This window comes from Heterodontus francisci, chromosome 1 (assembly GCF_036365525.1).
Source record: "Heterodontus francisci isolate sHetFra1 chromosome 1, sHetFra1.hap1, whole genome shotgun sequence".
Taxonomy (NCBI): domain Eukaryota; kingdom Metazoa; phylum Chordata; class Chondrichthyes; order Heterodontiformes; family Heterodontidae; genus Heterodontus; species Heterodontus francisci.
This window is the reverse complement of record NC_090371.1, coordinates 171,779,487-171,794,878: the sequence shown is the minus strand read 5'-3', so window position 1 is coordinate 171,794,878 and position 15,392 is coordinate 171,779,487. Positions and strand designations below refer to the sequence as shown.

Here is a 15,392-nt window from a genome sequence, read left to right as displayed (position 1 = left end):
CCAGGTCGCTGGAGCTGTGAGGCTGCGGTGATAACCACTGCGCCACTGGAGATGATAAGGAAAGAGGAAAGTTCCCCAGGAGAAACTTCCCACTATTTTCTGAATAGTACCATAGAATCTTTAACATTTCACTGATTGAGCAGATGGAACCTTAGTTTATTGTCTTAGCTGAGATATTAATCTCATCTTGATCTTGATTTTCTATGTATATCCTGAAGTTGGTCTTGAATCCTCAAGCTTTTGATTCAAGACGACAGTACTGCCAATTGAGCCAACCTGACACAGAAGATTTTTAACTGGTTTCCTCTACTTACCATATGATCTGCAATATATCCAGAAAACCTCTATCAAATTCAGCGTTGATTATTTATTTCTCTTTTAATTTGGCAAAGAGAGCATGGGAGGCAACATAGAGAGTTCCAGTAATCACCGCAGAGGGATCCCTGTAAAAAAATTTATAAAGTACAATAAATAAACACCAACATATTCACAGCTACTTGTACTTATTTTTATATATTTCCGCAATCTCTCTTTATTTCGTCATCAGTCCACTTCTTCTTGTGCAGCTTGGGTGTGGGAGAGGGGAAAAATGGGTTTAGGTTGATCTGGGCTCTAGACTTCATTGTTATTCCTTAGTCTGAGAGGAATGCCAGCTGATAATGTCACTCTTTCCTGTATCTAAAATTGAACCTTTCACCCTTCCAATATAATGCAATAATTAATTGTATTTATATGGCACCTTGTTACCACACAGCATTCAAAGTCTTTCACAGAATAAATGTTTTTGCAATGTCCTGCCTGTTGTTACATAGGCAAATGCATTAGATATTATGCAGACATCATGCAAAATTCTAATATATCAGATTAGTGTGTTAGAAGTGATTAAAGATTTGTTATATCCTATGCCAGATAAGTTATCATGCCTGGACTTGGAGACGTAGTTGACCAAAATCCTAGTGAACCCAAGATGCTGCAGATTTCTCTGGTATATTAGTGATTTAAGATTAGAAGGTAAAAACTATCAATACTACTGCTTTGCTCTGTTAAAGATTACATCTGATGGTCTTTGCATCAATCCAGTGGACTTCTCTCATGGGCATGAGATTCCCTCATTAGTGATCATTGTGTCCTCTGATGGGTGTTCCTGGGTCCTTAGCAACAGCTTGCAGATTTCCAGGTCCAGAATCCGGGTTCCTTCTGCTGGATATTCCAGTCTCCATTAGGAACTGTCCTGTTTTTCCCTTAGTTGAGGCTTCATTATCAATAGTCCATCCTTCTTCTAGTAAATGAACCAGCCTCTCTGAAGGATGCTTACTCCAAGACCACCCACTTCCTATATACAATTGTTTCTTAGGAAACTAGTTTTATGTATAGCTGTTACATCACTGAAAGACTTACATTAAATAAAACTTTGTGAGATTTTGCCATTTTAATTATGAGGAAAGAAGGGAGAGAAACCTGAAAAACCTAAAGATGAAGGAGAACTAAAAATTTCCCCTATACTGTATTGCTTTTCAGTTGAGGGATTTATATTACTTTCTTTCTGACCTGTTTCTAGACAAAGTTGGGTTTAGGTTCAGGATTACAAGCTATGTACAGATAAAGCTGTACCCTAGTTTCATTGGTGGAGCTCTTTCGTAATATTTGAAAAAGGAAAATGCTGTATTGTTTTATGTATCATCTCCTATAATTCTCAGTTAAATATTTACCCATTTATTCCCAGTCATTTGTATCACTCTCAGGCTTCAGTCCCAAGTTTCTTATCACTATCTTGCTAGTCCTCATGTTCTGGTTTAACCATGCTTGTACTAATGGACTTCTGGTTTGTATGCATTTCTTTCATTGTTAATTTTACTGGATTGTATAAAAAATTAAATAAAAATATGTCAAAATAATAAAGTAATGAGAGATTACAGAAAATTATGAAATCTTTTGAAGACGTAAATATCACAACAAACCAGCCTTTATGGTGTTGGTTGTCAGTATGCAACCGTATGTACTTACTGACTGCAGGAACTCTGAAATGGTTCAATCATTGTATTATGAAACAGTAAAACTTCAAACAGGCATTGATATGTTAGAGAGGGTTCAGGAAGAGTGACAATAATGATTCTGGAACATAAAATTCAAATTTATACAACTTGCATTTATATTGCATCTTTAATATGTAGCAAGGCACTGTACAGAAGTATAATCAAACAAACATTGACACAGTGAGCTGTAGACGTTTATACAGGGAATTTCAGAGCTTAAGGTCTAGATGACAAGGTACAGCTGCCAATGGTGGAGAAAAAGAAGTGGGGAATACACAAGAGGTGAGATTTGGAGGAATGCAGAGTTCTGGGAGGATTGTAGGACTGAAGGAGGTTACAGAGATAGGGACGGGCAAAGCCATGGAGGGATTTGAAAACAAGAATAAGGACTTTAAAATCAAGGTATCGGTGTACCTGGAGCCCATGCAGATCAGCGAGTACAGGGGTGATGGGTGAATGGGACTAGATATGAGTTAGAACATGGGCAATAGAGTTTTGGCTGAGCTTAAGTTCATTGAGGATGGAAGATGAGAGGCTGACCGGGAGAGCATTGGAATATTCATGTCTGTAGGTAGCAGAAGTATGGATGAGGGTTTCAGCAACAGATAAGCTGAGGCGAGGTGGAGACAGACAATAGTAAAGAGGTGGAAGTAAAGATCTTTGTGATGAAGAGGATATGAGGTTGCAAGTTCAGGGTCAAATAGGACAAGGACAAGGTTATGAACTGTTTGGTTCAGTCTGACATAGTGACCAGGAAAGGGCTGGAATCAGTCGCTAGGGAACAGAGTTTGTGGTGGGGTTCAAAGGGCTTCAGTATTCCCAGTGATTAAGTCAAGGAATTTTCAGCCCATCAAGAACTGGATCTGACAACATAGAGTCAGTGGAGGGCTTGAAAGAGGTGGCGATGAGACATAGCTGAGTGTCGTCAGTATACATGCGGAATCTGATATGTTTTTGGATGATGTTGCTAAGCAGCAGCATGTAGATGAGAAATAGGAGGGGGCTAAGGATAGATCCTTGGAGGAATCCAGAACTGCCAGAGGTGGGTGAGAAGAGAAACCATTGCAGAAGGTATTCTGACTATGACTCAATAGTTAAGAATGGAACCAGGTAAATACAGTCCTACTCAGCTGGACAATGAAGGAGAGGAGTTGGAGGAGGATGGTGTGGTGCAAAAAACTTGCAGAGCTGATATTGTTTTCATTGAAAAAGAAAATGAGAAAGGGACATGATCCATATATTTAGAATACTGAAGGGCAGAGGTGATGTCTCTGTAAATAAGCTATTTGATTTAATTTGCAAATGCAAAACTAAATGGCCCAAGTTTAAAATGGATGAGCTTAATGCAAGACTAAAGATTAGAAGAAACATTTTCCAGATAAAAGTGGTAGATATGTAGAATAACTTTCTAGCAAAAGCATTTGTGGATTATATCTTCAAATAGGAGCTGGATAAGTATCTGTTGGGAATGGGATCGGTAATGATAGGGATAGGTACAGATTGACATGACAAATTCTCCACAAGACCAATGGTTCCTGTGCTATTGTGTTGGGGGCTGGTGGTTGGAGTAAGAATGGTTTCTGGAGATTGGCAGGTCAAAGTTTAATAATGGACATGTGACAATAAATAAATATTCTGGAGTTTTGCTTATTTATCTTTGGGAATCAAGGAATATTTATGCAGAATTTTTCCCCAGGAAATTAAATGAGAAGGGTAGCATCTATAATAGGATAGATGTTCTGTTTTTAAAAAATATGGGCTTAAGAACCAAATGGCTTTTTCTTATTTCATCCTTTTATATGTTTTTATAATCTGACCTACTTACAGAAATGTTGTATTTTGTTCTGACGAGAGTTCTCATGGCCATGGAAGTACCACAGAGACAACACTCGCCCATGTTTCCTGCAATTTGACAGCCAAGGCAAATTGTACAGAACAAACCACAGCAACCTAGAAATAACAAGAGACAGCATAAAATACAAAGATATCTCAAATTCTGTTGGAGACAAATTAATGTTTTGGGTGCAGATTATACTTCAAAACACAAATTTGAAAAAAACATCCTCACTCAAAATGATGGTGCATTTTCCACTGATGCTGCTAAACCTGCTGAGTGTTTCTAGCATTTTCTGTTCTTTTTCAGATTTGAACATCAGCAGTATTTTGTTTTTTGTGTACAAACTCTCATTACTGTAACTGAATGAGATGCACCATTTAACTGACAGTAGTGACCTGCTTCAGTAAAATTCCTGTCTTTAATAGCTGGCACTGGGCAGGGGGTGTAGTGGGGGGGCAGGGGGTGGGGGGTGGGGGGTGGGGGGTGGGGGGTGGTGGTGTCAGTTAGCTGGCTAGCTAGTATGTAATGTAGAAAACCACCAACAACCTGGGTTCAGTCCCCATACTAGCTGTGGTAGTTCATGGAGGCCTAGTTGCTCACCTTACCCCACACTTGAGGAGTAGTGACTCTCAAGCTATACATCACCAACTGTCTCTCTTTAATAGAGAGCAATGACTCTGGCTAGAATAGTTTGCACTTTTTTTCCCTGAAGAATTGATGTTTCTTTTACACAAGTAGGATTTTGTTTGTTAAAATCAGATATTTTTAAACAAGTTGCGTTTATATAGTATCATTAATGTAGAAAAACATCCCAAGGTGCTTCACAGGAGCATAATCAGACAAAAAGTGACACCAAAGAGGATATTAAGATGGGTGTCTAAGAGCCTGGTAAAAGAGGTAGGTTTTAAGTTGAATGTTACAGAAGCAGCGAGAGAAACAGAGCTGGAGAGACAGCGAGGGATGGAAGATCATTCCAGATCTCAGAACCTAAATAGCTGAATGCACAGCCATCAGTGCTGGGGTGAAGTTGGGGATGTACACAGGCCAGAGTTGGAGGAACGCAGAGTTCTCAGAGGTTTGGAGAGCTGGAGGAGGTTATAGAGATAGAGAGGGGTGAGGCCATGAGGGATTTGAACAGGAGGATGAGAATTTTAAAATGAAAGCATGAGTGGACCGGGATCCAATGTAGTTTAATGAGCACAGGGGAAATGGATGAGCGAGACTTGGCGTGGACTACGATAAGGGCAATAGAGTTTAAAATGAGCTTAAGTTAATGGAGGTGGAAGATTCGGGGCCAGCCAGGAGAACATTAGAATAGTTGAGTCTGCAGGTACAAAAGCCTGGATAAGGTTTTTGGCAACAGATAAGCTGAGGCAGATGTAGAGAGAAGCGATGTTATGGCGTTAGAAGCGGGTAGTCCTAGTGATGGTGAGGATATGGGATCGGAAGCTCAGTACAAGGTCCAAAAAGGATGCTGAGGTTGCAAACAATCTGGTTCAACCCGAAACAATGGCCAAGAGGAGGGATGGAATCAGTGGCAAGGGAACAAAACTTGGGTTGGGGGCTGAAGATAATGACTTCAATCCTGAAATTGTAGCTTGTCTACAATGGATGTTGGTGGCAATGGAGGGGTTGAGAGAAGTAGTGATGGTAAGATTTGCATTAATTATATACCTTTCATGACCTCAGGACATCCCAAAACAATTAAGTACTTTTGGAGTGTAGTCCCTGTTGTAACATAGGAAATGCAGCAGCCAAATTGCATACCACAAGGTCCCACAGACAGCAACAAGTTAATGACCAGATAATCTGTTACGTTGTTGAGGGATAAATATTGACCAGGACACTGGGGAGAAGTCCCATTGCTTTTCTTCCACTAACACTAAGATTATTTACAGTCACCTGAGGGAAGACAGGGCATCTGTTTAATATCTAATCCAAAAGGTAGAACCTCCAGCAGTGCAGCACCAGAGTATCAGCATAGACTTTGTACTCAAGTCTCAGAAGTGGGATTTGAACCCACAAAGCTCTGATCCAGAGGGGATAATGTTACCACTGAGCAATGAGTTGACACCTACATATGTGCATGGAGTTTAGAATGGTGGTTTCTAACAACCAAGTAGTAGTCCAATGGCAGAAGCTAGTTGTATTGTAGTGGGAGTCGAGGTAGAACACCTTTACAATGAAAGGAATGTTGTCCTTATTTTACAGCCTATGATGCAAATGCTTAATGTACTCCTATCAAACTCCTTTCACTGTTTTTTTTGATTGAAGAATTTGATAGACACACGTTAAGCATGAATATAACCATACCTACAGTCATTTGCAGGGTTATATTTGCAGTATAGCAAAATATTGAAATTAGTCTTTTCAATCAGCTCCCAGGCAAAGTTCTAAAGTTTATAGTGATCAATAGAATGGGACATTGTGCCTTGATCCTGTCTGTATACAAATTACAAATTGGGAAAATATTGTCCAAAGCATTTAAAGAACTTGGGATAAAATTTCCATGGGAGTTTTCCCAATCGCCTGCCATTTCCAGTGGAAACCCTATAGTAACACTATGCAGTTTATGCCGTTTCGCCAAGGTATCCACCAATCTTCCAATTAAAGTTACGGCAGGAGATTGAGAAACCCTGGTGGAAATTCTGGGCATTTATTCTGTATAAATTGAATCATAATTCAAAATATTTTGAGGGAAGGATTTTTCCTCCAATTTTGCTCCTATTGCTCATTTCTTTATTTTTACTAGGTTATAATTCTTCAGGTATTAGCTTTTCCTTCCCAAAATATACTTTATTCATAAAAATCTGGAAAAAAATACATTACAAAGGAGATCAAAACAGCACCAAGTCAGACAATACAAAAAGTGCAAAGGAGATCAGTATCCTTCAATACAGGAGTGAGTTGCCTCACAAGCCTTCCCATTTCATTTTACATGCCATGTACATTTTAAAGCAAACAAATATTTTACAGATACAGTTCGAGGGGTCTTCCATGGATCCAGCCCCTCAGTTCACTTTGGTGGGAGGATCATCACACAGTGGTCTTTCCCCATTGAGCCTTTGCTACGGCTGCCCCAAGCTTTAGTGCGTCCCTCAACACGTAGTCCTGGACCTTGGAATGTGCCAGTCTGCAACATTCGGTCGTGGACAACTCTTTGCGCTGGAAGACCAGCGACTTTCGAGCAGACCAAAGGGAGTCTTTCACCGAATTGATAGTCCTCCAGCAGCAGTTGATGTTTATCTCTGTGTGCGTCCATGGGAACAGCCCGGAGAGCAGACTCCTGTGTTACAGAGCTGCTTGGGATGAACCTCGACAAAAACCACTGCATCTCTTTCCACACCTGCTTTGCAAAGACACATTCCAGAAGGAGGTGGGCAACTGTCTCTTCCCCACCACAGTCACCTCGAGTGCATTGTGCGGAGGGGGTGAGACTTCGGGTGTGCAGCAAGGATCTGACGGGGAGGGCTCTTCTCACCACCAGCCAAGCTACATCTTGGTGCTTGTTTGAAAGTTCTAGTGATGAGGCATTCTGCCAAATGACTTTGGCAGTCTACTCAGGGAATCATCCGACAGGATCCGCCATCTCCTTTTCCCGTAGGCCTTGAGGACATTCCGTGCAGACCACTGCCTGATGGATTGGTGGTCAAAAGGTGTTTTCCCGCAGAAACTTTTCCACGAAGGATAGGTGGTACGGCACAGTCCAACTGGATGGAGCATTCCGCGACAATGTGACCAGACTCATCCTTCACAACACCGGGAACAGATAGAACCTCAGCACGTAGTGACACTTGGTGTTTGCGTACTGGGGGTCTGCACACAACTTGTTGTAGCCACACACGAAGGTAGTCATCAGGAGGAGGGCGATGTTGGGTACATTTTTCCCGCCCTTATCCAGAGGTTTGAACATAGTGTCCCTCCAGACCTGGTCCATTTTGGATCCCCAGATGAACCGGAAAATGGCTCAGGTGACCGCCACAGCGCAGGAGTGGGGTATAGGCCAGACCTGCGTCACATACAGCAACAATGTGAGTGCCTTGCACCTGATGACCAGGTTCTTACCCACAATGGAGAGAGATCGCTGCTCCCACATGCTCAGTTTATGTTGTACCCTAGCTACTCGCTCCTTCCAGGTTTTGGTGCATGCCCTCGCCCTTCCGAACCATACCCTCAACACCTTCAGGTAGTCTGACCTAACAGTGAAGGGGACAAAGGATCGGTCAGCCCAGTTCCCAAAGAACATGGCCTCGCTCTTGCCGTGGTTAACTTTTCCCCCGAGGCTAGTTCGAACTGGTCGGTGGAGTTGCAGATAATGATGAGGATTGTCAGAGGATACAGATCGGTTGGAGACTTGGGCGGAGAAATGGCAGATGGAGTTTAATCCGGACAAATGTGAGGTAATGCATTTTGGAAGGTCTAATGCAGGTGGGAGGTATACAGTAAATGGCAGAACCCTTAGGAGTATTGACAGGCAGAGAGAACTGGGCGTACAGGTCCACAGGTCACTGAAAGTGGCAACGCAGGTGGATAAGGTAGTCATGAAGGCATACGGCATGCTTGCCTTCATCGGTCGGGGCACAGAGTATAAAAATTGGCAAGTCATGTTGCAGCGGTACAGAACCTTAGTTAGGCCACACTTAGAATATTGCGTGCAATTCTGGTCGCCACTCTACCAGAAGGACGTGGAGGCTTTGAAGAGGGTACAGAGGAGGTTTACCAGGATGTTGCCTGGTTTGGAGGGTATTAGCTATGAGGAGAGGTTGGATAAAGTCGGATTGTTTTCACTGGAACGACGGAGGTGGAGCGGCGACATGATAGAGGTTTACAAAGTTATGAGCGGCATGGACAGAGTGGATAGTCAGAAGCTTTTTCCCAGGGTGGAAGAGTCAGTTACTCGGGGACATAGGTTTAAGGTGCGAGGGGCAAAGTTTAGAGGGGATGTGCGAGGCAAGTTTTTTTTTTTTTTACACAGAGGGTGGTGAGTGCCTGGAACTTGCTGCCAGGGGAGGTGGTGGAAGCAGATACGATAGCGACATTTAAAAGAGACATCTTGACAAATACATGAATAGGAAGGGAAAAGAGGGATATGGGCCCCGGAAGTGCAGAAGGTGTTAGTTTAGGCAGGCATCAAGATCGGCGCAGGCTTGGAGGGCCGAATGGACTGTTCCTATGCTGTACTGTTCTTTGTTGGTCGCAGATGCTCATCAGTCTGCGCACAGACAGCGGATCCGAGCAGAAGACAGTGATGTCATCCATGTACAGGGAGGTTTTAACCGGAGTGCCTCCACTGCCTGGGATTGTCACCCCTCTTATGCTCACATCCTTCCTAATAGACTCAGCAAAGGGTTCAATACAGCAAACAAACAAGACAGGGGAGAGAGGACAGCCCTGTCTGACTCCAGATTGGATCAGGAAACTTTCTGATTCCCACCCATTGATTGAGACTGCACTACTGATGTTTGTGTAGGGCAGTTTCATCCAATTGCAGATTCCCTCCCCAAACCCCATTTTGGAAAGCACGTCCATCATGCAGGTGTGCGATATCCTGTCAAAAGCCTTCTCCTGGTCCAGGCTGATGAGGCAGGTATCCAACCTCCTGTCCTGTACATAGGCGATCGTATCCCTGAGTAGCGAGAGACTATCGGAGGTCTTCCTGCCGGGTACAGTGCAGGTCTGATCGGGGTGAATCACCAACTCTAGAGCAGACTTGACTCGACCGGCTATGACTTTGGACAGAATCGCCGCCAATTTCTGATTTCTGCCCTCTCCCCCCTTCCGCTTGTAGATGAGGGTGATGATGCCGTTCCTCATGGATTCTGACATGCTGCCGGCCAGGAGCATACTCTCATATACTTCCAGGTCAGGGCCGACCCAGTCCCACAGGGCCGAATACAACTCAACCGGTAAGCAGTCGCTTCCGGGAGTTTTACTCGTCTCAAAGGACTCGACGGCCTTTGTCAGCTCGTCCAGAGTTAGCGGCTTGTCCAGTTGCTCCCGCATGCTGTCATCTAAGACCTCGGTGATAGATGACAGGAAGGACTGGGAGGCTCTGCTGTCTGTGGGCTTCGCGTCATACAGCCCAGCATAAAAGGATTTGCTAATCCTTAGTACGTCGGACTGCGAAGACGTTACCGAGCCATCCTCTTCCTTCAGGTTGCTGAGAACAGAGCTCTCTGTGTACCTTTTGGAAGTAGTAACGCGAGCACGTCTCATCCTGCTCAATGGAGTGGACTCTGGACCGGATGATGATCTTGGATACCTCCATGGCAAAGAGCGAGGCCTGCTGGCTCTCTTCACCTCTTGGAGGTCCTCCTTGACCTCGACCCCCATCGACTGCAGCCGGAGCAGATTTTGCATACTTTTCTGGAGTCGGGACATTTCCCTCTGTCTCTCCCTCTGAACACCTTTGTGGATAGAGAACCTCTTGATGTTCTCCTTGATCGCCTCCCACCAGTGAACGGTCCTCCAACCTTTGTAATCCCTTTTGAGTCCCTCAACGTTCTCTGGGATTAGCAGTGTAGCATTGAGCTTCCACGTCCCCCTGCCAACCTGCTGGTCGTCCTGTAAGTGACAGTCGGCCAGTAAGAGGCAGTGATCGGAGAAGAACACTGGCTTGACGTCGATGGATCCGACCTTGACAGCACGGAACATAAACAGGAAGTCAATCCTGGAACGGGCAGACCCGTCCGATCTTGACCATGTATATCTACACTGTGCTCCGTCTACAGGTTTGCTGAAGACGTCATGCAGTTTGGCATCTTTAACTGTTTCTATTAGAAATCTGGACGTAGCGTCCAGTTTGCTGTCGTCACTTCCAGATCGTCCAGCTGCATCGATGATGCAGTTGAAGTCACCGCTTAGGATGACCGGCCTGGACGTCGCCAGCAGCAGTGGGAGCTGCTGGAAGATGGTCAGCCGCTCGCTGCGTTGTACCGGGGCGTACACGTTGATCAACCGGAGCGGAGCTTTGTTGTACATTACATCTGCTACGAGGCGGCGACCGCCCACCACCTCCTTAACTTCGGAGATGGTGAAGTTACCTCCCCGCAGCAGAATATTCAGGCCGGAGGAACGGCAATCATTACCCCCTGACCAGATCAATGGCCCGTGGGACCACCATCGCGACCACTGCCTGTAGGTGCCGAGATGTGGTATTCCACACTCCTGCAGAAACAGTAGGTCGGTTTTGACCTTGGCGAGGTAGTCCAAGGTTGAAACACATCGCGTAGTGGATTTAATGCTATGCACATTAATGGAAGCAATCCTTACACCCATTTTTTTAAAAGTTGGTTGTTGTTTCCCATACCATTTGTCCTTGCTAGTCCCAGTCCTTCGGGATGTTCCTGCATACCCATAGTGTGCGCAAGCTGTTTCACATTTGTTGGGCTCAGAAACCCCTCGTGGTTTTTCATGCAGGGTTTGTTCCACTGGGGTGACATCGGTGGGGGGGGGTGGGGGGGGTCTTGTAGGCAGCAAGGATTGGGTTGTTCTCTGCTGCTTCCCTCTTTTCCTCCTCAAAAACATCACTGCTCCCGGCTTCCCGGAGCGGAGGTGTGCCAGACGTGTCTTTGCTCTCGGTGTCCCGCAGCTGGGATGCGCTGGCCATGTCGTTAGGTGTGGCACTTTGGGGTTGGGGCACGCCGGGCCCATCACAGCTTCTAGTGCCTGGGGGGTTTTATCTTCCAGCTCCTTTGAGTTCTGCCACCTCTTTTGACGGGGCCGTCGTTCCAGCACTTCCTCGTCCAGTGATGAGGAGCTGCTGTAGTCTGTCTCAGACGGTAACCTCCTCTTGCCACTGGTTTGGGTGGTGGTCTGTTCCGCTTTTGGAGGTCTTTTCTTTGTGGTTCTCCTTTGTACCACTTGCCACTGACCTGTTTGTCCATCTGCTGCCTCCTCCTCCATTGATTCTTGTCCATAATCATATTTCTGAGGTAATTTGCTGCACCCCAAGTACTGCTGTGGCTGAGATCAACTAACTCGATTTGAAATTTTCTTGTTTATTTTCCTTTGTGTCACAACTTGTGATACGTTCACCCACTAAGCCATCAGGGGAGCTGTGGCAAGTTTTTAAAATCAAAAACTCAAACCCAAGCAGTTGGAACATCTGAAATAAAAACAAGAAATGCTGGAATCACTCAGCAGGTCTGGCAGCATCTGTGGAAAGAGAAGCAGAGTTAACGTTTCGGGTCAGTGACCCTTCCTCGGAACTGTATGACTGTATCGGTGCAGTTTCCTGCTCCCGCCCCGAACTAGAAAACTTTATCAACTTTGCTTCCAATTTCCACCCTTCTCTCACCTTTACATGGTCCATCTCTGACACCTCCCTTCCCTTCCTCGACTTCTCTGTCTCCATCTCTGGGGATAGGTTGTCTACCAATATCCATTATAAGCCCACCGACTCCCACAGCTACCTCGACTACACTTCTTCACACCCTACCTCCTGTAAGGACTCCATTCCATTCTCCCAGTTTCTCCGTCTCCGACGCATCTGCTCTGATGATGCTACCTTCCATGACGGTGCTTCTGATATGACCTCCTTTTTCCTCAACCGAGGATTTCCCCCCACTGTGGTTGACAGGGCCCACAACCGTGTCCGACCCATTCCCCGCACCTCTACCCTCACCCCTTCCCCTCCCCCTCCCAGAACCGTGACAGGGTTCCCCTTGTCCTCACTTTTCATCCCACCAGCCTCCATATTCAAAGGATCATCCTCCGCCATTTTCGCCACCTCCAGCGTGATGCCACTACCAGTCGCATCTTCCCCTCCCTTCCCCTGTCAGCTTTCCGAAGGGATCGTTCCCTCCGCAACACCCTGCTCCACTCCTCCATTACCCCCACCACCTCGTCCCCGTCCCAGAGCACCTTCCCCTGCAATCGCAAGAGGTGGAATACCTGCCCATTTACCTCCTCTCTCCTCACTATCCCAGGCCCCAAACACTCCTTTCAGGTGAAGCAGCGATTTACTTGTACTTCTTTCAATATAGTATACTGTATTCGCTGCTCACAGTGTGGTCTCCTCTACATTGGGGAGACCAAGCACAGACTGGGTGACCGCTTTGCGGAACATCTCCGCTCAGTCCGCAAGCAGGACCCTGAGCTTCCGGTTGCTTGCCATTTCAACACTCCCCCCTGCTCTCATGCTCACATCTCTGTCCTGGGATTGCTGCAGTGTTCCAGTGAACATCAACGCAAGCTCGAGGAACAGCATCTCATCTACCGATTAGGCACACTACAGCCTGCCGGACTGAACATTGAGTTCAATAATTTCAGAGCATGACAGCCCCCCATTTTACTTTCATTTTTAGTTACTTTTTCTTCCTTTTTTTTTTACATTCTTTTTTACATTTTTTTACAATTATTTCATTTCATCTTAGTTTGTTCAGTTGGAACATCTGTTCAGTACCTTAGAAGTAATTTAAAAAAGGAAGAAATTGCATTTATAATAGTGCCTTTCATCAGTGGAGCGAGGGTGGAGGGTAGGATCACAGATCCTACCACTACCATGAGGATCACCACTAATATATTGTACAGCCCCAAGGCAAGGGGACAGGCTGCACTCAGCTAATTTACATAATCCTTTCTTAATGGGATAGTCTTCCTTAAATTTTGTTTGCATTAAAATATTTTGACTTTTTTGAACTGCAGTTACTATTTGAATGGCCTTGTAGTGTAAAGAATCTAAATAATTAATGAAACAACAGCTCCGTATATTGTACAGGCATGTCAGATAAACAGCCATAGGCTGGTTTGGTTACTGGGTGATTTGTATGCAGCTTTTTAAGACTTTTGTATACAGAGTGGCCATAGTCACATAAACAAAAGGAAAACAAATTGCATTTATGTAGCGCAATTCACGTCCTCGGGATGTCCCAAACACTTTACAGACAATGAGGTACTTTTGTAACATAGGAAAGGATAAAGGATGTTTGAAAGAACAGAAAATGAACTAGAGAACAGAAAATACATTTAAATATGACTATGTCAGACGTTCCAAAACTATATACATAGATAGGGATTTTCTTACATATTCCAAAATCATCGCAACAGCTGTACAGTCCGGTGCTCCAATCCCTTTGTCCTGTGGAGACAGGCTGGGTCATTATCACTACGTTTCCTCCTCCAAACTGTGCCATTTTGGGGGGTTTCTTTTTTGTTTCAAAGGGACACACACAAAATCTAGAAACAATAAAGAGCTATTTTCGTGAAAAATGGGTGATAACAATGAATTCTGATACACAGCTCTAAAACTCTATTTCACTGCATTCTCCTAAGCCAAATATCTCATGCGACCCCTTTTACTAAACTTTTCCATCGACAGTCATTACTCTTCTCCTTAGAAAAAAACATTGGACTTGTGGGGAAAGCAACCACAATGGCAGTGCATTGGACTCAGCTAGAAAATGTGACCCTTAGTCCCAGCTAATAACACATTCACATCCAACCTTTCCCAAACTGGTGAGTGTCATCTGGGACAATTACCTGAAAAATGCCGCCTACCTTTCGTAGTGGTGGGGAGGGGCAGCTGGTGTTGTGAACAAGGACAATGAACCGTAACAGTTTAATTCATGAAATTAGTGTCATTGTGAAGAATTAATTTCAGCTGAGATGAAAGTCAAGAAAAATCAAGTTAAATTCACTGTCTAAATGAAGACAGACAGCAAGTGAAACACTGAGCACAGCAATGCTCCAAGAAACAGGTGGGTGTTATCTTTCCTAGGGAGGTAATACTTTATTTATTACATTGTCACTAATCCATAGTAAAAGGTTTTGGATTAACAAACAGGCTTGGTTTAGTTTTGCACATTTTTATTCCTCTTCCAGATCAGGACAGCTCCCTGCATTTGTTTTTTCACGTTAAACAAATAGTACATATCAACCTGTTATACTGGAGGCAGGAAACTGTGACTTTCCCATCTTGTGCTGTGCTATTCAACTCCCTGGTGATCAGCTCTTCCCAGAATAGATATAGTGGAGAATTTAAACCCCGAGCATGTGTGGGTTGGGGGAAGTAAATATTTTCAAAATCTCCAACCCTGACTCCAATTCGCCTTTAACCCGCCTACTCACTTTAAGTTGGAGGGTGAGAAACCCATCCACTCTCTGGATGTGAGTTGGTCGTTGAAATCTTTTAAGGCAGCTGTGTGTCTTTATTTTAATGGAATTTATTTATTTATATACTTCTGGTTTCTGAAAGGTAAAAGGAGAAGAAAAGGGCTGGATTCATGAAGTAAGTGCTTTTATTGCACTACTTGTGGATCAGCAGGAGTAGGAATGTTTCCTCCAGGTCCAACAAGCTTAACTTCACATGATTAGAGTCCCATGATGTCCGATTCATTCCCCACACTCCCCTGCGATGTTCGTTTTCCTCTGCACTTCCCCAATCCCAATTACCTGGCATTTACTCCCGGGCTGCTTTCCTGTCCAATAGGCAGCAAGCCTGTCAAACAGAAAACCTGTTGAGAACATGTAAAAGATGTCCGACAATTAATTTCTGCAGGAAGTCCAGGAATTCTATACTT

The 15,392-nt window shown here is 44.5% G+C and overlaps 1 protein-coding gene across 1 annotated transcript; it reads right to left on the bottom strand.

Moving 5' to 3' along the window:
- Positions 1-353: 353 nt before the first annotated feature.
- On the bottom strand, positions 354-14,006 carry LOC137349123 (placenta-specific gene 8 protein-like). Its single transcript, XM_068014531.1, has 3 exons — positions 13,898-14,006; positions 3,859-3,983; positions 354-443 (listed from the first exon to the last, which is right to left on the bottom strand). Exons 1-3 carry the CDS (start codon positions 14,004-14,006, stop codon positions 354-356), a joined length of 324 nt encoding a protein of 107 aa, XP_067870632.1.
- Positions 14,007-15,392: the final 1,386 nt, after the last annotated feature.